A 24,038-nucleotide genomic window follows, 5' to 3' on the forward strand; every position below is an offset into this window, starting at 1 on the left:
AAATAAGGTTCATTTTACCTTTGTTTTTTTTGGTTATATAGTGTACCCTTTTCAGGTCCTATTTAAGAAATTTTTGCCTAATTCACTGAGATTTTTCTCCTGTTTCCTCCTAGAGGTTTTATAGTTATAGCTCTTACATTTAGGTCTATGATCCATTTTGAATTAATTTTTGTATGTAGTATGAGATGAGAGGTAAGCATAGCTCCTCCTATCATTTCATTTACTTCAAAGTGCTGAATAACTTATAAAAATTTGGAATGTAGTATCTAGAAAGTTAAAACAATCAGACTTTCCCCCACAGTACTGTACCATGGTCAGTATTTGTATCCATGATCCTCAAGCAAATATCAAGCATCATTTTGGTGTTATGCCTAATTTGTTTTGTTTATTTAAAATACAGTTATCAGTGTGTGGTAATATAGACATACATTCTACCAGAACATCACATTTATCTAATATACTTATTGTAACCATTCAGGATAAAGAGGAATTTACTTTAAATGCTTTAGAAATTTTATAATCTATGGGCAGAAAGTGTATAATGCCGTTGTATTAATTTTCTATGATATATAACATTTTATCACAGACCTAGTGGCATAAAACAGTGCCCGTTTGAGCCACAGACCTAGTGGCGTAAAACAGAGCACACCTCAGACACAGACCCAGTGCCGTAAAAGATTGCACGTTTCAGTCGCAGACGTAGTGCCGTAAAACAGTGCACGTTTCATACATAGACCTAGTGCTGTAAAACGGTGCACGAGCCGCCCCCTTTCTGGTGAGCTGCCCACCTTCCCATGAGCCTCTCCTCCCTTCCTGGTGAGCCACCCCGCTTCTCCTTGAGCCTTCCCGCTTCTCTGTGAGCCTCCCTGCTTCTCCTCCGTGAGCCGTTCAGCCTCCTGTGAGCTGTCCCGCCTCCCGTGAGGTGTCCCGCCTCCCGTGAGGTGTCCCGCCTCCCGTGAGGTGTCCCGCCTCCCGTGAGCCTTCCTGCCTCCCTGCCTCCGGTCAGCCGTCCTGCCTCCCGTCAGCCGTCCTGCCTCCCGTCAGCCGTCCTGCCTCCCGCCCTGCCTCCCGTGAGCCGTCCTGCTTCCCGTGAGCCGTCCAGCTTCCCGTGAGCCGTCCAGCTTCCCGTGTGCCACCTCCCTTCCTGGTGAGCCACCCCTCTTCCCCGTGAGCCGACCCCAGTCCCTGAGCTGACTCCGTCATGTGGCCCAGCACGGTCCAACAGGCAGCACCTGGGTGACTTCAGCTTCCGCGTGCAGCCTGTTCATCATTGTAGTGGTGGTGGTCGTAGTGGTGGTCCTCGGTAGTTGTGTGGTAAAATGGCGCCTGTGAGTCTGCGGCTTGGAGATTTGGTGTGGGGGAAACTCGGCCCATATCCTCCTTGGCCGGCAAAGATTATTACTGCGCCCAAAAGTTTGCGGAAACCGCGTGGAAAGAAGTACTACTTTGTGAAGTTTTTTGGAATGGAGGATCATGCCTGGATGGAAACGAAACAGCTAAAGCCATATCATGCGCATAAGGAGGAAATAATAAAGGTTCACAAGGGAAAACTATTCCGGCGAGCTGTGAATGATGTGGAAGAGTACCTCCGAACAGCCACCGAGGAAAAACAGACGCCGTCTCACAATTCTGCTGAAGACAAGAATCGGGATAATTCCAGTGGGGAAAGAAGTCAGCCAGACTCATGTGATAAGAAATGTGAGCGTTGCCTGTCTCTGTCTGAAGGGAAGCTGAAGAACATGGGAGAAGGAAAGGAGACAGTGTCTTCAGGATCTTCAGAATCTTCAGAGGGAGGCTCCAAGTCCCCTCCAAAAAGAGCCCAACCGCAGGGTTCCCAGAAGCACAGGCAATCTCCAAAGAACTTCGCCGTTCCTGAGTCTAGAACCATGAAGGAGACGGCAGCTGGACCAGTGGCCTCACTTAAGGGGCAGTGGACTGCGAGCGGTGAGCCTGCGAGCGCAGACCCCCACTTTGATCACTTCCTGCTCAGTCAAATCAGGAAGGCAGCTGTCTGTTACCAGCAAATCAAAGAGAGGTTCAAAGTAAGTGGAAATGAGACTGGATCAGTCTCCATCCAGGCAGCAGACAGCGGGGTCATGAATGGCAGCATCATACCCACAGACAAAAAGATAGGATTTTTGGGCCTGACCCTCATGGGAAATGGCATGGTCTCCAACTTGCTAAAAACGGGTCACAAGGTGACTGTTTGGAACCCGACTACCGAGAAAGAGGAGGCCTGCCTAGGAAGAACCCCCGCCGAAGTTGTTTCATCTTGTGACATCACCTTTGCCTATGCGCCGGATTCAGAGGCAGCCAAGGATCTGGTGCTGCGCCCTGGTGGTGTGCTGCAAGGGATCTGCCCTGGGAAGTGCTATGTGGACCTGTCAACAGTGGATGCTGACACAGTCACCGAGCTGGCCCAGGTGATTGTGTCTAGGGGCGGGCGCTTTCTGGAAGCCCCTGTCTTACGCAACCAGCAGCTGTCTAATGATGGGATGTTGGTGATCTTAGCAGCTGGAGACAAGGGCTTATATGAGGACTGCAGCAGCTGCTTCCAGGCAATGGGGAAGACCTTCTTTCTAGGTGAGGTTGGCAGTGCAGCCAAGATGATGCTGATTGTGAACATGGTCCAGGGGAGCTTCATGGCCACCATTGCTGAGGGGCTGACCTTGGCCCAAGAGACAGGTCAGTCCCCTCAGACATTTTTGGACATCTTCAATCAAGGAAAATTGGCCAGCATCTTCTTAGACCCAAAGTGCCAGAATTTTCTTCAAGGAAACTTTAAGCCTGATTTCCACATGAAATACATTGTTAAGGATCTTCATTCAGCCATTGCACTGGGCAATGCCATCAACCATCCGACTACAATGGCAACTGCAGCCAGTGAGGTATACAAAAGAGCTGAGGCACTGAGCCAGGCTGACAGCGGCATGTCTGCCCTGTCCCAGGCCTACATGCACTAAGCCCCTACTCCCCCGATCTCCCCTAGGACCCCCTCTTCCTCACACGGGGTTGGGGTCCTGGGACTTTACTCTGGACCAATTTACTTGTTTTCATCTCCTTTTATACAGACTTTGAGACTTCTCATTAGTATAGCACACAGCATTTATTCTTCCCCTGAAGGTCCTGGGAAAGGGAGGAGTGTCAGCAGGACTGCTCTGTGGCAAGGCACAGGTGGATGTGTGTTCCCACCCCCACCTCCACCCGCTCTTACTCCAGGATACAAGCCGCCCAGAAACTGCTTCCTGACTTTTTTTTTTACCCCTTCTTCCAAGCTTGTCTTATCTCAGACTCCTCCCAGTTGAGGAACTAGAATCAGCAGTGGAAACTGGAAGCCTTCCCACTGCTTCCCTCAGAGCAAAGAGGCTGCGGTCATTTCCGCAGTCCCTATTGGATTCCTTGCACAGAGAGGCTCTGGGCTAAGGATGTCAAACTCATTTTTACTGGGGGTCACATCAGCCTCTTGGTTGCCTTCAAAGGACCAAATGTAATTTCAGGACTGTATAAATGTAACTACTTCTTATCTAGGAGCAAGGATCTCGGCACTGCTGCCGGGCAGAAACAAGGTGCGGACCGGATAAAGCAAAGCGGAAGGCCAGATTTGGCCCGGAGGCCTTGTGTTTGCTACTTGTGCTCTGGGCCAAAATAGACCAGCACAGACTAAACAGAGCACCCTGTGGGCCCTGCAACCTCAGGTGACCAGGTGATGAGGAGTGTCATGTTTAAGCTACCGGTGTGCAACCAACTCTCCAGAAATGCCTTTGTGAACTGAAAAGAGATTGGTGAAGGCAGGACTTTCCAGGGACAGCAGCAAGCAGTCAGCTTGTAGGTGAGCCTCCCAGAAGCCTGTTTTCACTGCTCTTCAGCACCTGTCCTGGAAGTCATGGAAGGTACCATCACTGTGGACCCCTGGACTGGGTTCAGACTTTTTGTTTTGGTATAGTGAGAGTTTACTCCTCAACAGGCTATTTTAGTGTTTAGATTTGCATTCCAGGCCTTGAGGAGGGGGTTCTGAGGGCCACCAGTGAGAGGTGAGGAATAATATCTAATTATATACATAAAATGAGGTGGCCGCACTAGTGTGGGCCCCTCCCCCTCATGACCTTGGCCCTTTTCCACTCATCAACCCAGGTTATGGGATCTCAGAAGACATGGGGCCAGGGCAGGGAAGATGCCTGTGGGTTTTTGGAACAGGCGATTTCACTTGGATTTTGAATTCTTTTCTGTCTGAACACAAAGCCTGTTATAGTTCTAGATTAGGGATGTCAAACTCATTTTCACCGGGGGTCACATCAGCCTCTCAGTTGCCTTCAAAGGACCAAATGTAATTTCAGGACTGTATAAATGTAACTACTTCTTATCTAGGAGCAAGGATCTCGGCACTGCTACCGGGCAGAAACAAGGTGCCGGACCACATAAAGCAAAGCAGAAGGCCAGATTTGGCCCGGGGGTCTTGTATTTGCTACCTGTGCTCTGGGCCAAGATAGACCAGCACAGACTAAACAGAGGACCCTGTGGGCCCTGCAGCCTCAGGTGACCAGGTGATGAGGAATGTCATGTTTAAGCTACCGGTGTGCAACCAACTCTCCAGAAATGCCTTTGTGCACTGAAAAGAGATTGGCTAAGGCAAGTGAAAGCAGGACTTTCCAGGGACAGCAGCAAGCAGTCAGCTTGTAGGTGAGCGTCCCGGAAGCCTGTTCTCACTGCTTTTCAGCACCCATCCTAGAAGATATGGGCGAGGGCAGGGAAGATGCCTGTGGGTTTTCAGAACAGGCAATTTCATTTGGATTTTGAATTCTTTTCTGTCTGAACACAAAGCCTGTTATATTCCTAGGTCAGGGATGTCAAACTCATTTTCACCGGGGGCTACATCAGCCTCAAGGTTGCCTTCAAAGGGTCAAATGTCATTTTAGGATGGTATAAATGTAACTACTCCTTAACTAGGGACAAGGAGCTTGGCACTGCTGCCGGCTAGAAACAAGGTGGAGGGCTGGATTCGGCCCTCCAGCCTTGTGTTTGCCACCTGTGTCCTAGATGGACGCTAGGGCCACCATTGCTGAGGGGCTGACCTGGACCCAAGAGACATGTCAGCCCGTGTAGACATTCTTGGACCTCTTCAACCAAGGAAAATTAACCAGCATCATCTTAGATCACAAGTGCCAAAATATTCTGCAAGGAAACTTTAAGCCTGATTTCCACATGAAATACATTCGTAAGGATCTTCACTCAGCCATCGCACTGGGCAGTGCCGTCAACCGTCCAACTACAATGATGACTGCAGCCAATGAAGTATACAAAGTGAAAGGTGAGGAGGGATATCTAATTATATACATAAAATGAGGTGGCCTGTGAAGATTCTGCCAGTGGGTTTTTGGCACAGTTGATTTCACTTGCATTTTGAATTCCAATGAAAGATGCTATAATGCAAGTGGTTACTCAGTGTTGTCTTTAAGTGTTTTTTTCTTTTAAGAAACTCTTATTTACTTATTGATTTAAGAGAGAGAGAGAAGGGGGAGAGATAAATATCAATTTGTTGTTCTACTTATTTATGCATTCATTGGTTGATTTGTATATGTGCCCTGACTGGGGATCAAAGCCACAACCTTGGTGTATTGGGTTGATGCTCTAACCAACTGAGCTACCTGGCCAGAGCTCAGTGTTGTCTTAACATTGTTGAGAATTCTGTAAAGTTCCTTTTTTAAAAAATTTTATTTATTTATCTTTAGAGGGGAAGGGTTAGGGAGAGGAATATCAATGTATGGTTGCCTCTCGTGTGTCCCCTGCTGGGAACTGGCCTGCAACCCAGGCATGTGCCCTGACTGGGAATCAAACCATGATCCTCTGGTTCTCAGGCCCATGCTCAATCCACTGAGCTACACCAGCCAGGATGTAAAGTTCCTTTTAATGAATATTTCTGTTAAGGTGTTTCATCTTTGTTTTGAAATCCTTCCCTTTTGATTTGAGAGTCCTTGAGAGTAGGTGATATCTCAAAACATTTATTTAAAAAAAAAAACTGAAGCAGAAGAACAAAAAATCCTAGTAATTTTTAAAGTATGTAATATAAATATTCTAATAAATTTAACCTCTTACAGGCTACTTTGGGTTACCCAGAATATTTTATAATTTCCACTGAGTCTTCTTTGATGCATGGGATTTTTAGAAGCATATTACTTCTAAACATCTGGGAATTTGTTATCTTTCTGTTGTTGATTTCTATTTTAATTTCCTTGAATTAGATTAGAGACTATACTCCATAATTTCAGTTGTTTGACATTTTGAGAATCGTTAATGGCTAGTTTACAGTGCATTTTGATAAATGTTCCACGTGTTCCAGTGAAGATGGTATTCTATAGCATTTGCTTGTAATGTTCTATAAATATAGCCTAGATCAAGTTGTCAGGTTGGTTAATCATCATGCTTTTTAAATCTTCTGTGTGCTTACTGTTTTTTATCTACTTATTCTATTAGTTGCTAAAGAGGGTATTACATATCCAACTAGGCATTGTTAATATTAAAACGGTTATACATATTAAAACATGAAAATGTTCAAAAAAGAGAAATCATTCCTTTTTAAGGAGAAAATGTGACACTTGTGAAAAAGCTTGCGAGAAAGCCCCTTCTGTTTTTTTCTTTAGATGAGACTCTTTTTTTCCTTTAAATGACATCTTCTAGGTTTTTAAGGTTGTGAATTTTTAGTTTTGTTTTTCATGAACATGTCTTTCAGAATAGGATCGTATGATAGTGTTTAAATAGCAAAAACAAAACATGATTTTGTGCAATTAACAAAAGGTCACTACAAGCAGAACAATATGTATTTTGGTAAAAACAAATCAAACAATACATATTTGTTACATCATAATTTCTATGGCTAGGAAGTTCAAGCCTTGCTTAGCTGAGGCCACTGCTCAGGGTCTCACAAGGCTGTATTCAAGATGTCACCCAGAGCTCAGTTGTTATCTGGAGGGTTGACTGGTGATAGGTCTACTTTCGAGCTTACTCAGATTGTTGGAAGAATTTATTTTCTTGCAACTGTGAGACGAAGGACCTAGCTTTTTGCTGGTTGTCAGGCAGAGGTCACCCTTAGCTCCTAGAGGAACCTGCAGCTCCCTATCATGTGGCCCTCTATATAGGCACTTTCACAACGTGGCAGCTTGCTTCTTCAAAGCCACCAAGGGAGAGTGAGTCTGCTAGCAATACAAAGTCGTATATACTGTAGCATAATCATGGGAGTGCCATCTATCATCTTTGCCAGATTCTATTACAAGCAAGTCATAGGTTCCACTCACACGTCAAAGGGAGGGGGTCACACAAAGGTGTGAATAGCAGGGAGCAGAAGATCATTGGGAGCCACCTTAAGGTCTCTAAACTGTAGCCATGGAATAGCTGTGCTCCTACTTGTGATAATTGTTAAACTCCAGCTTCACCAATATAGAAGCACCAATAGTGCTTCTATAGCGCTTCCCAATATAGATGCTCTGGAGAATCCCCAGATGCCTAAAAGGATGTCCAGAGAAACCTCAAACAAAACGTTAAAACATACAAACTAAAAAAAAGACACATTCTATTAAAAATTCTTATTATGGAGAATTTCAAACATACACAAAAATAAATCAACATGATAAACTCTCATGAGTCTGTCACCCATACTTAATTGCAACCCAAACCATGGTCAGTATTGTCCCATCTACTCTTCTCTCTTGAATTATTTGAATAGGGCTTCCTATACTTTCATGTATATATTTGTGTGTCTGTATATAAAATAAAATGATACCTCGGTATTCATTATTAATTTGTTCTGGAAGTCATGACAAGTGCCAAAACCAGTGAGTCATGAGCAAGCACCGAGTGCTGAAACTTTTTTTTTCTCGTCAAAATGTGATGAGTACAGGCTTTGATGAGCACTGAAGCCAACGAGTACTGAGGTGTGACTGTAACTGTTTTTTAAAGCATTATCACTAGACCAATATCTCACCTAAAAAATTACTGGTAATTCTTTAATATCATATTAAAATTCCTAGTTGTCTTATGTCATCGTTTATTTATAGTTTGAACTGAAATCCAAATAACGTTTATACATTACAATATGTTTATATGTCTTTTAGATTTCTTAATATGCAGGTTTCTCTTCCATCTCTCTTTCTCTTTTTTTCTTGAAGTTTATTTGTTGAAGAGGCAGAGTTCCTCCCCCCCTTTCTTTTGGTCCTGTAGAGTTTCCCAATCTAGAAATTGCTGACACATTACATTTGTAAAAGTGGGCTTATTGCAAAATCAGCTCCACAAATACTCTTAAAAGATGTACTAAATGGCCTTTTTCTCAATAATTATGTCATCATTCTTTACTTTCTTTCTTCCTTGCTTCTTGAATCCATTTATCTTGATCACCTTTGAATCAGTAAGAAAAAGTTCTGTAAAACTGCCATCTGCTTTCCCCTGGGGTTTATAACTTAAAACAAATTTTCCTCAATTGAATTCAAATTGAATAAGAGCATTGAAACCAAGGATCCCTCATTAGGCAGTTTGTTATTTCAAAGCATTTTCTATTTACTGCGCTTTATTTGGAATACAGGATAATCCTGTGAAGGCAATTCTGTTTGTTCAAAATGGTGTATAATTGGAAATAATTGCAATCCCCTATCTTACATAAAGCCTCCAGTATTTTTATTAGAGAAATTTAATTTATTAGAAACATTTTACCATCTGAATCTATTAATGTAACATTTCTTTTAATTTATACTCCAAATTAATGTGGTTGTACTACATTAAGAAATAATCACAATTTTAAATCTCAGTCTTAAAGATCACTCAACTGAAGTTTGCATTGACTGCTTTCTTAAATTTTATTTTATAGCATCAACATAACACATGCATATAGTTTTAAAAATCAGTAAGACTCTTAGGCTTCTAAAAAAAAACCCAGCAGTCCCTTTCCCTACCTCCCCCCCCAGTCTTGCTTCCTGTAGACACTCAGCACTTGACAATCAGCTTTCCAAAATGCTGTGGACATCCTTCATCCACTGTCATTGCCTTTTTATTTCTTACACCTTTTTAATATTTTTCTCTGTAATTCTTAATGGTATTTGGCAGGAAGTGGAGATGTGTGTGTATGTTCAGTTTGCCACATTTAGCTTGTAGTTTGCCATCTTCTCACTTTGTAGTTCCTTTGGTGAGAGTCCAGAATGATGTAAAACTTGGCACCCAACCTCTGTGTCCTCCAGTGTCTCCCTATGATTGGAGGGGCTAGGTCTTTGGGCTGGCTCAGCAAGAGTGTCAGCCTGCATTTTCTAGCTCAGTCTCCTGGCTTCCAGAGAGCTGTGGTGAAGTGTGTTCTCCTTCCTCATGGAAAGGCACTTCCCAGAGCTCCGTGTGCCATTGTGAGAGTGTCTGCTATGACTTTTTTCCTTAGGAAAGATTGCAGCGTTGGTTGCTTACCTCCCACCCTGAGCTCCACCCTACCACATGTAACTTTTGTCCTCTGGTTCTCCTCTCTTTTGGGGGGTATATGTTTCCCCTCCCCTTCTCTCATGTTACCAAAGAGGTTATGGAGTGATCCTTGTGCAGTAGTATGCTGATAAATGTTTAACAATCAGCCCTCCAGGGGGACATGGGCCCTGATTTGTAGCATTTGCCAGTTTCTGTAGGTAAATGTTCCTACTAAGGCTAATTTCTAGCTACCAGTGTGACGGAGTTGGGGATAAAAGCATATGTAACTGTCTCTCTGAGCAGTATGAGCAACTCCTATATCACTGACTTGGGGAACAGGACTGACAGGTCTTCATCCGGGACTGCCAAGCTCAAGGCTAAAGTCATTCATCCTTCTCATTGATCTCCTCAGTTCCTCCTGCCTTGATATTCCCACTGGGATGACTCCACCAACCCTTTGGTTATGCCTGGTCTGTCTGAATGTGCCTGCGCTGACCCCTGAGACTCTGCTCTGGGTCAAGAGAACTCCCCAGTGCTCTGTATATGTCTTTCCTATTAGCCAGAAATACGTGTTCTTAATGTGAGCCAGTCATAATTTTGTTATATTTTTACCCTTTTTTGATGTCCTCAGAAGAACCTCTTTGTAAAATTAATTTCGTGCTCTAATAGGAAATTGATAGTACATGACCTTGTGTTTTATCCAGGTAAACTTTCCTGTGCTGCTACACCAATGGAAGAATCAGGTAACAGGGATTTCTAATTCTGCAGTTCCATTAATGATGTTTTCTTTCTCCGACAGTTGACAGGCCTGTCAGAGTGTATGCAGATGGAATATTTGACCTCTTTCATTCAGGCCATGCAAGGGCACTTATGCAAGCAAAAACACTATTTCCCAACAGCTACTTGTTGGTAGGAGGTAAGAAGTACATTTTCTTTTTGTCTAGAAAATTCCTTTATAATGTGCTTCCTGAAAGGAATCCCTTTCAGAGTCTCATCATTAAACTCTCATGTGGTCAAGGCTCCCAGTTTATTCCCTATTGACTCAGATGTTCACTGTCTGAAATGTAAAGCATTTGAAAAAGTATAGGGGAAATTATATCATGTGATTATTATGATTAGGGGATCACTGATCCCCAGAAAGAGAAGAAACCACTGCTTTGTGGTTTCTATTAATGCCTTTCTTCTTGTGTTTGAGACATGATTCAATTTATGTTTCTAAAGTTTTCTAGAGGGTTAGGAGAAAAGCAGTATTATTCGGATGTCAAATCTTGGCGAACTGAAAGGGGTTCAGAATGACTAAGGGTAAACAAGGTTGTTGTTTATTTCCTTTGTGTGACCCACAGCACTTAGGATGATGTGCTAACATGAGTGGCTTAACAACAGCCCCATTGAGTTGAATTTATGCACAGTGTGTTTAAGAAATGGAGATTTATGTACCCAAGTAATCTTGGTTTTACAGTCAAGAGACTGACTGCATAAGCGTGTGCAGAGAGAAGAGAGGTTATATGTGGAATGAAGTGTTCCTTTCCCAGATGGCCTACAGATTCCAGCTTGAATAAAAGAGACTAGGAAAACCTGTATCTCACCTCTGTGGCTTCTGAGAGCAGCAGATTCTTTCCCTGTGAGCAGTTTTTGTGGCATTACATAAACCATGTACCGTCAACTCTTAGGCTGCTACCATGCAGATAAAGATGCTGATAAGAGACTATGTATCTGGGTTTTGGGTTTTTTTTTTTTAGTATTTCATTATCTTCTGCAAGTTTAAAACTACTTTTTGAATGTTTAAGAGGAACCCATCTACAGATTTTGCTGAGGATGGTGACCATGTGGTTATTGAATGGAATTCTTTCCCGAAGGAGACAGTAAAAGGCAGTGGTTACTGGACAAGTTGTGCAGAGAGAACCCGGGGCAGGCAGAGAAGCCAGCCCTTGTTCATCTCCCTTTATCTTGAGAGGAAGACCACTGCTACCTGGAGTCTGGTCCTAAGTTGCTGGGACCCTAGGGAGACCTCTGCAGTATTTAGGCTTTGGTCATTTTGGTGACTCAGATTTGGAGGTAGTTAGGTGTTTGCCACACTTAACAGGAATACTCGCCATGGCCCTGAGTTATCACACCAAAGATGAGAACAAAGGAAACCTGTAACTTTCCATATACTCTTGTAAGTTGGAGGAAGCAGTAAATTAATATTAGCAACTGTCTAGGTAATTAGGCAACAATGATTTGACTGAAAAATCCCTTCATTTAACAACTGTTTATTGAGATCCTATTATGAGGCAGGTATTCTTCTGTACACTGAGGATGAAGCCATGAACAAAGCCAACTATATCCTCAGAGGACTCAGAGTTTGAGGACATATTATAGAAATGTACACCTGAAACCTATATAATTTTATTAATTAATGTAACCCCAATAAAATCAATTAAAAAATATCCAGTATGAGTATTGAGATGAGCTGGAAAAACGTGCTTACCCTTAACTACATTAAAAAGTAATTTTCAGCCCTGGCTGGTGTAGCTCAGTAGATTGAGCACGGGCTTGCGAACCAAAGGATCACATTTGATTCCCAGTCAGGGCACATGCCTGGGTTGCAGGCCAGTTCCCAGCAGGGGACTCACGAGAGGCAGCCATGCATTGATATTTCTCTCCTTCTGTCCTCCCCTTCCCCTCTAAAGATAAATAAATAAAATCTTTTCAAAATTTAAAAAAAAAGTAATTTTCAGTGTTCAATATTTTTTCCAGTGCTCATTTTGCTTTGAATTCCTGAATTGCATCCCTCTAGATCCTTATCCTTTGACAATACTTAGGAGAAGGAAGAGGCAAAGTTGTTTGGCAAAAATTTGCCTATTCTCCTAGCAACCGTATTTCGTTTCTAAGACCCAGCTTCACCTGTATCAGAAATGTGTGCAAGACAGGCAGCTTTTATAGGTTCATGGTGCTTTGAATAGCTATTTGAAAAGGTTTCCATTTGGTTTGGCCTGAAGTCTTAACTCCCCACCCCTTGCAATGCAACACAGTGAGGTTTGCATGGTGCCTTTCTTTTGTAAAGTGGATAAACATAGTTTTGGACATAGAGGCTTTTTTTGAGCCTGTTAATTTTAGGAAAGTAGACCCTTGGAAGTTGATCTGGAAATTAATCCCTTTACAGCTCCCTGTGCTTGGATAACCTCTTGAAAAGTCTTTGTGTATCCTCAGGGGTATGTGTGCCCTAGTTTGAAGACCATTCATTGCCTTAGACTGTATTTCCTGAGTATCACAAACTAACTTAATGGCAGACAGTTCTATAATGAGGACAGGGAGCGTTTTATGAATAGATAGTCTGCGGTTGAAAGGCTGGCCCTTGATCATACGTGTGCAGTTAGCAAATAAACACTTATGAGGAGTTGAAAGAACCTATTCTGTTAATTGTGGGCCCCCTTGCATCTGCAGGCAGGTTTGTTGTAGGAATTCCCCTGGGTGGAGCGAGGACTTAGCCAGTGCAGCCACTGTGGTCTGGGCAAGTGCATGGACGAACGCTTGCTTGAAATACTTGTATCTGGCAGGAATAATTGAGTCAGAAACCAGAAACTACAATTAGTGTAGTACCAGGAAGTACTACAATCTACTTCTCAACTTTAGGCAGTAACATACACTACAAACTGCCATGATTTTGCACTATGATTATACTACCTGCATTTCTAATTTCAAAGTTTTTCATTGATTTTAGAGAAGAAGGGACAGAGACACAATTTTTTGTGCCACTTATTTATGCATTCATTGGTTGAATGCTTCGTGGGAGGGGAATAAAAAATAATAATAAGCCTGATACCACTCTTACTATAGTAGACATAAACATTACTTCATAAATAAGCGTTTATGCTCTATTGTATTTGAATTGAAATTAAATATTCCTCTGAGACTCTATTTTGCCTGACTAGTAGGAAATTCAGTTTCAGTCCGTGTTTGGCTTCAGCTCCCCAGAGTCAAACAAAATTTCAAAATATTTACTGAAACAGGAGAGGGCCTTCCAGTCTTCAGTGCAGTACGATTTTTGCACTGCGCTCCTCATTCGAGCCCATGAGGTTACTAGAAGGGAGCAGGTGCACTGAGCAAGGTGAAGGCCCCTGTGGTCTATGTCCAGCTGGAGCCCCAGTGCTCAGGGCAGCATGTCCCTCGTCCCCAGAGGCTCTGCTTCTGGCACCTGCCACTTGTGGGCTCCTCAGACCTTTGGTCCCTTCCTCATTTGGAGGAATCTTATCTCTGTGTCTTCTTCGTAACAGAATTTCCCCCAAGGATCTCTGGCTTAAGGGAAACGGTAGCCAGAATGGCAAGCCGTCTGCCAGCAACTTGAACTTCACAGCTTCTGGGGAGTAGTTTGTAGTGAGGGGCTAGGCACCTGTGTGGAGCGGGGGCAGGGAAAGGACATAGCCCAAAACGCAAATGAGTATTGCCATCAATGGTCCTATATTTCTACTGCTATTAATAAATGATAAACATTACTGAGCATGGCTCTCTGTTTGTACTGATGATCAAATTTAGTTCTGAAAACTTTGCCTTGTTTTAAGACAGACAACTGAGGTGTAGCAGAGCTTGGATTAGAACCCAAACCAAACCCAAATCCAAGTAGCAGAGCTTGGATTAGAACCCAAACCAAATCCAAAGTCCAACCCCTATTTTATTTTATTTTTCCTGAGGGTACCGGTAATATTTTTTTAATCTAAAATTTTTTTTCATAAACAAATTTTCAAGTACAGTTCAATTGTGTACAATATTGTATTTGTTTCAGATGTACAGCATAGTGATTAGACATATATGCAACTTACGAAGTGATCACACCCCTAACTCTGAGGCACCGGCAATATTTTATTTTGAGCACAGGGAGCTGCCAGGGTAGGTTAGCTGCAGCATGAGCTCCCTGATAGCTCAGTGAATTCATCCATGGAACACCATGGCTCAGAGTTCTCCATCTGGTTGTCAGAGTGCATTTGCCAAGACTCAAGAACAACAGTGCTACTCTGGGTGTAATTAATGTTTAGACAATAACTGGTCAGCATGTTCAGCTGCTTCTTGAGGTCACTCCTGGGATATGAAAATAGGACCCTGTATTGGCATAAACAGGATGTTGGTTTTCTCTGCGCTCTGTCAGGAGGCCATTATCTCAGTCATCTAGAAGTTATACCAAATTGTTCAGGTGCAGGTTCAAAAGGGGGGGGTGGTGGTGGAATATAATCTGGCCTAGTTTTCTGTTGTTTAAAATAGAAAACTGATGGATCTGAAATCCATTTCTGCTCAATATGATTCTGGAGGTAGTATTTTAGTAAAGTCTTAAAAGAACATTTAAAGTCTTAGATCAATTTTTAAATTGTACAGCTTGGCCCATAAATGATTCCTGTTTATGGAGTCAAAAGCTAACACAGCCAGTAAATCAATACATAACAGTCATTATGGCCTTACTCCCTGCCTCCCCTGACAGCTGGCGTGGTGGGTGATTCAAAACAGGCTGGGCTCTTTACTCAAGATATTCATAATATGCTTCAGGGGCTTTCAAATGTTGCGTGCATCAGAATCTTCCCTGAAGGTTGTCAAAAACAGAGCTGCCTGGGCCCCCCTCCAGACGTACTGTCTTAGTCCGATGGGGCTGCTATAACAAGATACCATAAACCAGGTAGCTTAAAAACAACAGAAGTTTATTCCTCATGGTTCTGGGAAGCCCAAGATCAAGGCATTAACGTGGTCTCCTGCTAAGCCCTCTTCCTGATTCATAGCTGGCACTTCTTGCTGTTTTCTTACATGGTGGAAGGTTCTAGGGAGCTCTTTGGAGCCTCTGTTATAAGGCAACAATCCACCCTCACTAACTATGTACCATCGAAGGGCCCATCTTTGGGAGATAAGATTTCAACATATGAATTTGGGGGGACACATTCAGACCATAGCACCACTGAGTCAAAATCTTGGGGAGTGGGACCCAGTCATCTTTATATTTAACAAGTCTTTAGGTGGTTCTGATACTCATCAAGGTTTTCAAGCCGGCCACGTGGCTGATGGTGTTTCAGTAATTCAAACAACCACTACACTGTTTTCTCTATTGTACTGTATTATATTCCGTATATGACTATCCAGCATCTCAGGAAGCATGTATAGGAGATACATAGGCGTACATATGTGTACCTAGAGACACACTAGCCTCTTACTTGCATGTACGGTATTGAAACATGCCTGTAGATAAATGCACATCTATTACTGTAAATCATAGTAAACATTTACTGAGCATCTATATGTATCAGACACTGTTCATTCATTCAACAAATATTTGTTAAGGGCCTACTGTGGGCCATCAGAAAATGAAACGAGAAAAGCTCCTGTCCTCTGGGATGTTACATGTTAGTAAAGGAACACAAGTCATAAACACAATTAAATAAGACAATTATATGATGATGGAGTACCATGGCAAGAAGTCCAATGCAAGGGGATGGGGACTGCCAGGGGTGGTGGCAGGATTGCAATTTAGAATTGGGTGGTCGGGGAACACTCGAGAGAGGACAGGGAGTGAGCCCTGTGGACATTTGGAATGCAACTGTTCCAGATTTGGGGAACAGAAAACGCGAAGCCCTGACCTGTGGTGGCTTCAGGAAACAAGAAGGAAACCAGGGACTGGGGCAAAATAAAAGATGTGGTCAGAGAGGCAAGGAATGGGTGGAGATGTGGATTTTGCAGGAGGGGCTAGGTGGTCTCTGGAGGAGTTTAGCTTTTACTCTGGGGTAGATGGGAAGAGTCCTGAGCCTGGCGAGAGGACTTAAGGGGATCATCCTGGCTGATGAGAACAGGAGGTGTGTGAGGCTTGAATCAGGACACCGGTTGGGAGGCCACTGCAGTAAGGCCATGGGAGAGATGGTGAACGAATGGGCGGGAGCAGTGAAGGTGGTAAGAAGAACATGGCTTCTAGCTGCACTGGGAAGGCAGGGCCAGCAGTTTTGCTGACAGTTCGGTTGTGCAGGGTGTGACCCAGGAGCTTTTCCAAGGATCCTGGGTGTGGCCCTTGGCTCTACTAGCTCTGAGGCCAAATTTGGTCCTGAAGGTGAGTCATGATTTGGTGCCAAGAAAATGATCGCATGTTTGTTTTAAAAGCATATCTTACACACTTATAACTTGTAAATGTATTGTCTGTACATAACATCTTAAAGAAAAAAAAACAACTCATCTGAAGAAGCATTTGGGCAGTCTGACCCACTGCAACAAGACCCTTCCTGGGGTGCTGGTAAATGGGGACCGTGCCCACAGTGACGTTTCTTCCTGACCTGTAGTTAAGCTCTGGAAAGCTGCCTTTGCCAACAAAAACATATATTCTGGATAGGATAATAATATTTATTGTTCCATTCATTTCAAAGCACTTTTATGTAAATCCTCAAAAAATCCGTTCCAAGGCTGATAGTGGCCATTGTTACCGTCTCCATTTGAGGGTTCAGAATGCACCTGAGATCCAGGGAGGGGAAGAGATGTGGGAAGGACAGACTCTGCTGAGCAGACCTTGTATTTCATGACTTCCTCCTCTGGATTGTGTGGCTAGATGTGTAGTGACTGGTCCTCAGTCCAGGGAACAGAGGTATGCTTGTGCACATGCCCAAGCACGTCAGTCACACTTGGGTTATTAAGTACAATGATCTAGGAAAGGAATGGGAACTGATTGTTCAAACCTTCTATAATTCAGGCCTCTTGGCTCCTTTCCTTCTCTCTCCCTTCTTTGATCATTGTATTTCTAAATACTCATTTCCACTGAAGGGTGGGATAGGGAAATAACAAGATAATGAAAGTCATATTAGTAGTGTGGAGAATAGTTTTAATAAAAGCCACAGTGAAGAATGCAGTTGTAATTAGCACTAAAATGAAATTCTGAGTGCTGGTGGATTTCAGCTTGCTTTGCTTTCCCGATCCTTTGTTCCTGTTAAAGACTGAGTTCCATTATGCAAAGCACCTAGAGAGACTGAGCTCCTTTAAGACAAATACCATAGGATTTCACTCATATGTGGAATCTAATGAACAAACGGAACTAACAAGCAAAACAGAGACAGACTCATAGATGGAGAGCAGATGACAGCTAGTTGCGGGGGAGGTTACCGGTGGAGGGATTGAGAAAGAAGGAAAAAGGACTCATGGATATGGACAACAGTATGGTGATTGCTGGGGAGAGGAGGGTAAAAGGACTAAATAAATGGTAATGGGAAAAAATACAATAAAGATTAAATTTTTAAAAAAAGAAGCCATGTCTGTACTGGATGGCTGTGAGCAGGACTGGGGCCAGCGTGCAGCATTTAATGTGCTTGCCTGTTTCAGTTTGCAGCGATAACCTTACCCACAAATTCAAAGGCTTCACTGTGATGAATGAAGCCGAGCGATATGAAGCTCTCAGACACTGCCGCTATGTAGATGAAGTCATTAGAGATGCTCCATGGACACTCACACCCGAGTTTTTGGAAAAACACAAGGTACTTATTCTTTCTTGTTCTCTAAGTAGCAGAATTGGGAGTCTGGCTCTGCAGCCAATATCCAGAAAGTCCAAAGATGCTTCCAATTTCTAAAAAAGCAACTGTCATTTGGTGTCACTTGATGTAGCACCTCTCTCCTGCCCAATGCTGGGGACTGATACCCTCTCACTTCTTTGCTGTGGGCTTTGGCGCTAGAGCCCCCACCTGGTCCAGGTGTGGTCTCTAATCCCTCCCTAACCTTGAGCAAAATATTGAACTCATGTACCTAAACTGTAAAATGGGGTGATATTGGTGCTTTCCTCATGGTGCTGTTTTGAGGATCTAATGAGTTCGTCTAAGTGGAACCCTTGAAACAGTGGCCGGCTCATAGCAAGAGCTCCAGAAATGTCATTGTTGTCGTCGTCAGCAGCAGCAGCAGCAGCCACTGCACTGTCGTTATTTGTGCTTATAGATTTGCAGGCATTTTTCATGGAACAGATGAACACACATCTTATCCAGCAGGGCAGGGGTCAGACTTTAAGGAAAGAACTTTATGTCTATGATTTTGTGACCCTGAGGCTCCTACCGATATAAGATTTGTATTAGCTGAAAACATGAGAAATTCTTTTGATTTGCATCAAATTATGTGCTTTGTATCTCCCTACCAGCCCCGCATTAGGAGCTATTCTTTCCTTTTATAAGCAGCACAAAAAAATAAGATTAAGCTGTTCTAAGAGTTTTCTTGTCTATTTTTAAATTCACGATGCAGAAGAGAATAGAGAACACTGATAAATGTGCATTGGTAATAGCAGAGGAGACAATTTCCCAGCGAGAAGAAAAAGAAAAAGCAAGAGCTACAATATGATTTACTTCCAGCAATCACTAACACATTTTTACTAAGCATCTATTATATATTCAACTTGTGCTAGGCATTATGGGGAGACTCATGATGGTGATGATGGCTGCCACTTACTGAATATTCACCATGTGCCCAGCCTTGTGCTAAGTGCTTTGCTGTTACACAAATCATATTCAATGTCATGGCTACCCTGAAAAGTTGGCATTGTTAACATTGTACATTGGACAGGAGGAGGAACTAAGTTTGAGTACTAAGAATAGAATAATAACAACATTTATTGAGTACTTACTATGTATGTACTAGGTATTACTTTTAAACATTTTTATATAATATATCATTTTAACTCAGTGATTCTCAGGTGGGGGCAAGTTTGCCCCCAAAGGACATTGGGCAGTGCATGGAAGCATTTTTGGCTGTCACAACTAGAAGGGTGCTACTGGCATCTAGTGGGTAAATGCCAGGGGTGCTACTGAGCATCCTACAGTGTGCAGAACAGAACCCCTCAAAGAATTATCAGCTCAAAATGTCGCTGGTACCGAGATTAAGAAATCCTGATTTAATCGATACTACCAATTTATAAGTTATGTAGCTTGTAAGTGGTGGGGCAGGAAACATATCCAGGCCAGTTAAACTGCTACTCTAACTACCTCTTTAGGTGGAGTGTAGTTGTGTTATAAAGAGCTGTGAAAGCTCGGCAGGGATGTTTTTAGTTGATGTGGTAGGGAACTAGTAGAGATCAGCAGGCACGAGGATGACAAAGAGAAAATTCTGGTTAAGGAGGATCCCCCATGAGACGGAGGGATGGCTTGGAGAGGAGCCTGCCGTGAGGAAGGCCAGCTGCAAGTTGGTATCAATAATCCTGCCTTAGTGTAGTAGCAATAAAGAGGAAATGAGGCCAGTTCCAAGGTGTTTGCAACCTACGTAAACGGGGAACATGAAGGTGCCATTGGAAGGGGACACCAGTTTATAGGATGAGTTAAATTCCACCGCAGTGGTGACATACTCTTCTCTCTTTCCAACAGATTGACTTTGTGGCCCATGATGACATTCCGTACTCTTCTGCTGGCTCTGATGATGTTTACAAGCACATAAAGGAAGCAGGTGAGGAGTTCTGGGTGCCCCTGTCCACTGTGGCACAATAAGCAGGTTTAATGAGGCATCTGCCCTAGGCCTGCAGTGTACACATACCAGGTATTGGGATTTCAGAGGCACCCCCGGTAGCCTCTACAAGACTGTTCGCGTGTGCTAAATAGTGCAGATACTGGTTAGGTAATTATATAGGAATTAACCTGAGCCCCAAAGTACTCAACTTCCGGTTTGAGGCTCGATTTTAGAGTTCATAAGACTAAAATCACAGGACCTGATGGAGGGGCAGTCGTTTTCCTTATTCACAATGAAGTCCTCACAACGAAATTATTTTATACTCCCAAGAAAGTCCCTTCCAGAAGAAGACAGATAACTGGCTAATTAATGACCGGGACTCCTTATCTGCAGAGTCAGTTCTGTCATGTGTCATCTTGTCACGTGGTAATAATATCCTCAGGTACCACATGCAGAGACCAAGAAGAAGGGATTAAGTATTTGTAGATTTAAGTAATATATTTTCTTCCCAGAGCTGTTAAGTGTTGCTGTGGAGGGCAGACATGGTGCCTGAACTTTGGAAGTTGTCCCATTTGTCACTAAGCATTTCTGTTAAGCTCAGAGACCAGTCAACTCAAGGGTGTTCCTGGGGCTGGGGAGATGGAGAGGTGGGTTTCCTTCTGTTGCAGACCCCCTGGAGTTAATTTCTTCATCAGATTCTGTGTTCCTAGTCCTATGCTGTTGGATCACTACTAGAGCTTCAGAAGTAACAGATCTGTGGTTTCTAGTCTCAGTGGGATGCTTGGGGCTCCTTGGTGACATCTATTCCTTCTTCTTCCCTCCCTACCAACCAATTTATCTGTAACTCTTGCATTCTTGCCTCCTCTCCTGCATTCTGAGGAAAAGGGGTTTGTTTTTCTGTCCCAGGCTAACCTCTTTTTTTTTTTTTAAGATTTTATTTATTTATCTTTAGAGGGGAAGGGTGGAAGGAGAGAGGGAGAGAAACATCAATGTGTGGTTGCCTTTCGTGCATCCCCCTGCTGGGAACTGGCCTGCAGGGAACCGGCCTGCAACCCAGGCATGTGCCCTGACTGGGAATCGAACCGCGATCGTTTGGTTCGCAGGCCCGCACTCAATCCACTGAGCTACATCAGCCAGGGACAGGCTAACCTCTTGATCTGAATCTACTTTCTCCCTTCCCTGGAGCTTGTTTTCTTTCATTCTTCTTCCTCTCTTTGCTGTTCAAGGTTCTCACTTTCTAGTAGTTTATTCCCAGCTTGCAGTCATGGGGAGCTCTATAAAAACAAATGAAACAAACCCAACTCCTTCCTCTATGCTTCCTCTTCCCTCGTTCTCCAGCCACATCCTCAGGCCTCCTTTTCCAGGCAAGTTGCACGCATACCTCCCTGTCATTCCTCAGTCACCTGCACTCTGACTTCTGTCCATCCTCCCTCAGTTCCGCAGGGACCTTCAAACCACCAAATCCAGCAGCCTCATTTCAGTCCTCGTCCGGGCATAATGACCAGGCTGGCCACTCTCCTTTCTTAGATGCTCTTGTCCATCACTTGCTTCTAATTGCCCTTTCGTGTCTCTGGCCGCTCCTGGGTTTTATTATCAGTTTCTCTCCCTCAGCCCTGTGCAGCCTTTCCATCTCGCCAGTCTGGGCTCTCTGCACCGCCTTCCACAGGCCCTGTGATCCAGGCACACCCTGTTGAGCTCCTTTGCTCTGTCTGCTGTTCTCTGGGCTAGGAATGCCCTTCCTCTAAGCTTCTATGCCTGTTCCAGGCTCAGGTGAGGAGCTAGCTTAGACATGCTCCCCACCCTGCCTTTCTTGGACACTCATTTCACATAACCTCCCTTTCATTTTCCTTCTCACGTCATCCTGATGGTTTCTTGGTGTGCGTCCCTAGCTAGAATGAAGTGCCACAGGCCATGGCCGCATCTCCCCCATTTTTGTATCCCCAGCACAGTGCTTGGTATATGTGGAGTGTGCGTGGATGCTGGAGGAACAAGGGTACTTTTATGGAGTACGGTGGGGAGTTAGCTTAAGGCGGAAGCCTTCCCAACACATGGGGAATGGAGCCATTTCGATAATTTGCCGCTGTTCTATTGCGTGGGATTGTTCCTATTATGTGTACGTAAGGGTGATGTTTTGGCTTGAATTATATGGACCTTTGCATCCAGTTTGTTTGCTTTTCATTGGTGTCTTGGCTCTGAGTCCCTCACACGCCCCTTTACTGAAGGAGATGCTGACCACAAAATTACAGGCAGACCTCGGAGATCCTTCAGGGGCAGTTCCAGACCCACCGCAGTACAGCGAGTACAGTACTACCAGTCATCATAGCCTCACAGCCCAGCAGAATCTCAGTGAGAGATGGAAGGGTTTGCCATTTGGTTGATTTCAAAAGTGATTTTTCTGAATGAAAGAGCTTTAAAGTTATATCTATGAATTTGCTTTTTTGTTGCTTTAATTATAACAGGCAAGACTATAAATCACAAATTGTAGGTACTTTGGGGGGGACAGATGTGTAATGGAAAAATAGGCTCTGCTGCACACTCGCTACCCAGTACTTGTCATTTTTCCTTGCTGAGGTTTTTCATCATTGTCACAGAGTTTAAAATAATCACCTGAGAATTAAAATAGTCATTGCTGGGATTTTGAAAATCCCCTGCCTCCCCAGATTATATCTGTCTGGATTACTTAAAAAGACAGATGGGGAAAAGGTAATTACTTTTATCCTCTAATAGGGTCAGAAGGCTTTTCTGGCCCTAAAAATGGAGATGTCCAAGGTGGAGGGGGCGGTATAGTAACCTGAATTACTCAGCTTCTCCATCCCCTTCCATCATTAGACCCCCTTCTGTAAACCTCCCGTCGGCCTATTGCCGCGTGAGAATCTCGGAGCAGGGAAGAGTAAGGGAGAGGTGGGCTGGAACTGGTATTTTTATCTAGAGGTAGATGCAGAAGGAGATTTTTACTGTCTCAGTTTATTTTTTGCTGATTTGCTTACCGTCATACATCCCATGGATAGGTACTGTAGGTGCATCCATGTGTACCTTCCTACATACATTAAACCATGATCTGGCATGATACAGATACTCTACTGAATTACCATATGCTTTACTGAGGGATTTCAAGAAGTCTAATATACTCCCTACATTATACTTGAGCTGCCCCCATTGCTGATATTCGCCATCAGAGCTATCTTCCCTGTTCATGGGGACCTTTGGAATTCCACCATCCGGCACCCTTACCCTCCTGCCACTGCAGCCTTTCCCTGGAATTCATGGACCTTCAGATTCTCCAGATAAAATGGGCCCCTGAGGGTCACTAACTTAGTCTCCTATCCCTTCCTTGGAATCACTGTCAGCATCTGATAGACCTGATGCTTGTCCATCTCCTGTGATGAGATGGGGTGAGGAGCTCCCTGCCTGCACAGCCTGGTTCACCTTTGGATGGTTCTGATTTAATTGGTTAACCCGTGAATCCCCTGAGTGCATCCCCAAGCCAGCAGTTGTTGGAGGGGAAATGGAATGCAAATATGAATAAGATAAACCCCAACCCTTGAGAGAGAGCAGAAACAGACATAACATTAACCAACATATTATAAGCATCATGGGGCATCTATAGCAAGCTAGGGAGGCGTGCCCAATGGTAGGAGTATATGAAGGAATGCAGCATATTTGGAGAAAATCTAGAGGGTTTGTGTTGTACAGGGTGTGTGGAGGTGAGAGCAGAGATGGAGACCGGCAGGACAGGTGGTTTGGGCTTAATTCTGTATGTCACATGAAGCTAGTTGCCCCTCTCACTCAGGAGTACCATCAGCAGGTCTCTTATAGGGGAGTGACCAACTGGCTAAGAGAACAAAAGTGATTTCTGTAACTGAACTTACTTAGAAGCCCCCATTTCCAGGAAAAACCCTGCTTCATATTTGAAGTAATTCCGACTTTCCTGGGTTTGCACTTAGATCATGTAGAGTCAACTTTAAGCCTTTTTCTTTTGGTGGTTTTGGGGGCCTACATATTGGCCTGTCATAGGGTAGAGATTGGTTCTGGTTGACCTTAGATTTGGGGGTATCTAGTCCTGCTCAGCCATCACCTGTGGCTGCCAAACCCCCATCGCAACCTTCTGACACTCAGTCACCTTCACTCCCTGTGCTACCAGTGTGCCACTCAGCAGTCATGCTGGTCTTAAATCTCAGGCACCTTCAGTCTTCCTAGGGAGGGTCACTAGAAACTTGGAAAAT

At 43.7% G+C, this 24,038-nt stretch overlaps 2 protein-coding genes across 6 annotated transcripts in view; both read left to right on the forward strand.

Moving 5' to 3' along the window:
* The window catches only part of PCYT1B (phosphate cytidylyltransferase 1B, choline), a 101,853-nt gene that overhangs the window by 52,182 nt on the left and 25,633 nt on the right, over window positions 1–24,038 (forward strand). For 2 of the 3 annotated variants that reach the window (XM_037142931.2, XM_037142930.2), the window contains exons 3-5: window positions 10,220–10,336; window positions 17,725–17,876; window positions 19,737–19,815. In XM_037142931.2, the coding sequence (XP_036998826.1) occupies window positions 10,220–10,336; window positions 17,725–17,876; window positions 19,737–19,815 (348 nt within the window). Of the gene's footprint in view, window positions 1–3,370; window positions 5,306–10,219; window positions 10,337–17,724; window positions 17,877–19,736; window positions 19,816–24,038 lie in introns of those variants that run through there. The other variant, XM_037142932.2, reaches the window with a different exon arrangement.
* Window positions 1,265–3,123, forward strand: LOC119047486 (cytokine-like nuclear factor N-PAC). Of its 3 annotated transcripts, none has more exons than XM_037142928.2 (2): window positions 1,265–2,006; window positions 2,058–3,123. In XM_037142928.2, the coding sequence occupies exons 1-2, from the start codon at window positions 1,320–1,322 to the stop codon at window positions 2,961–2,963; spliced, it is 1,593 nt and encodes a 530-aa protein (XP_036998823.2). In that variant the 5' UTR covers window positions 1,265–1,319; the 3' UTR covers window positions 2,964–3,123. The 3 variants fall into 3 exon arrangements, with proteins under 3 accessions (XP_036998823.2, XP_036998824.2, XP_036998822.2); XM_037142929.2 differs by having other exon boundaries at window positions 1,265–1,595; window positions 1,842–3,123; XM_037142927.2 differs by having other exon boundaries at window positions 1,265–3,123.

Source organism: Artibeus jamaicensis, unplaced genomic scaffold, assembly GCF_021234435.1.
Source record: "Artibeus jamaicensis isolate MK-2021 breed Jamaican fruit bat unplaced genomic scaffold, CSHL_Jam_final scaffold_1283, whole genome shotgun sequence".
NCBI classification, from domain to species: Eukaryota; Metazoa; Chordata; class Mammalia; order Chiroptera; family Phyllostomidae; genus Artibeus; species Artibeus jamaicensis.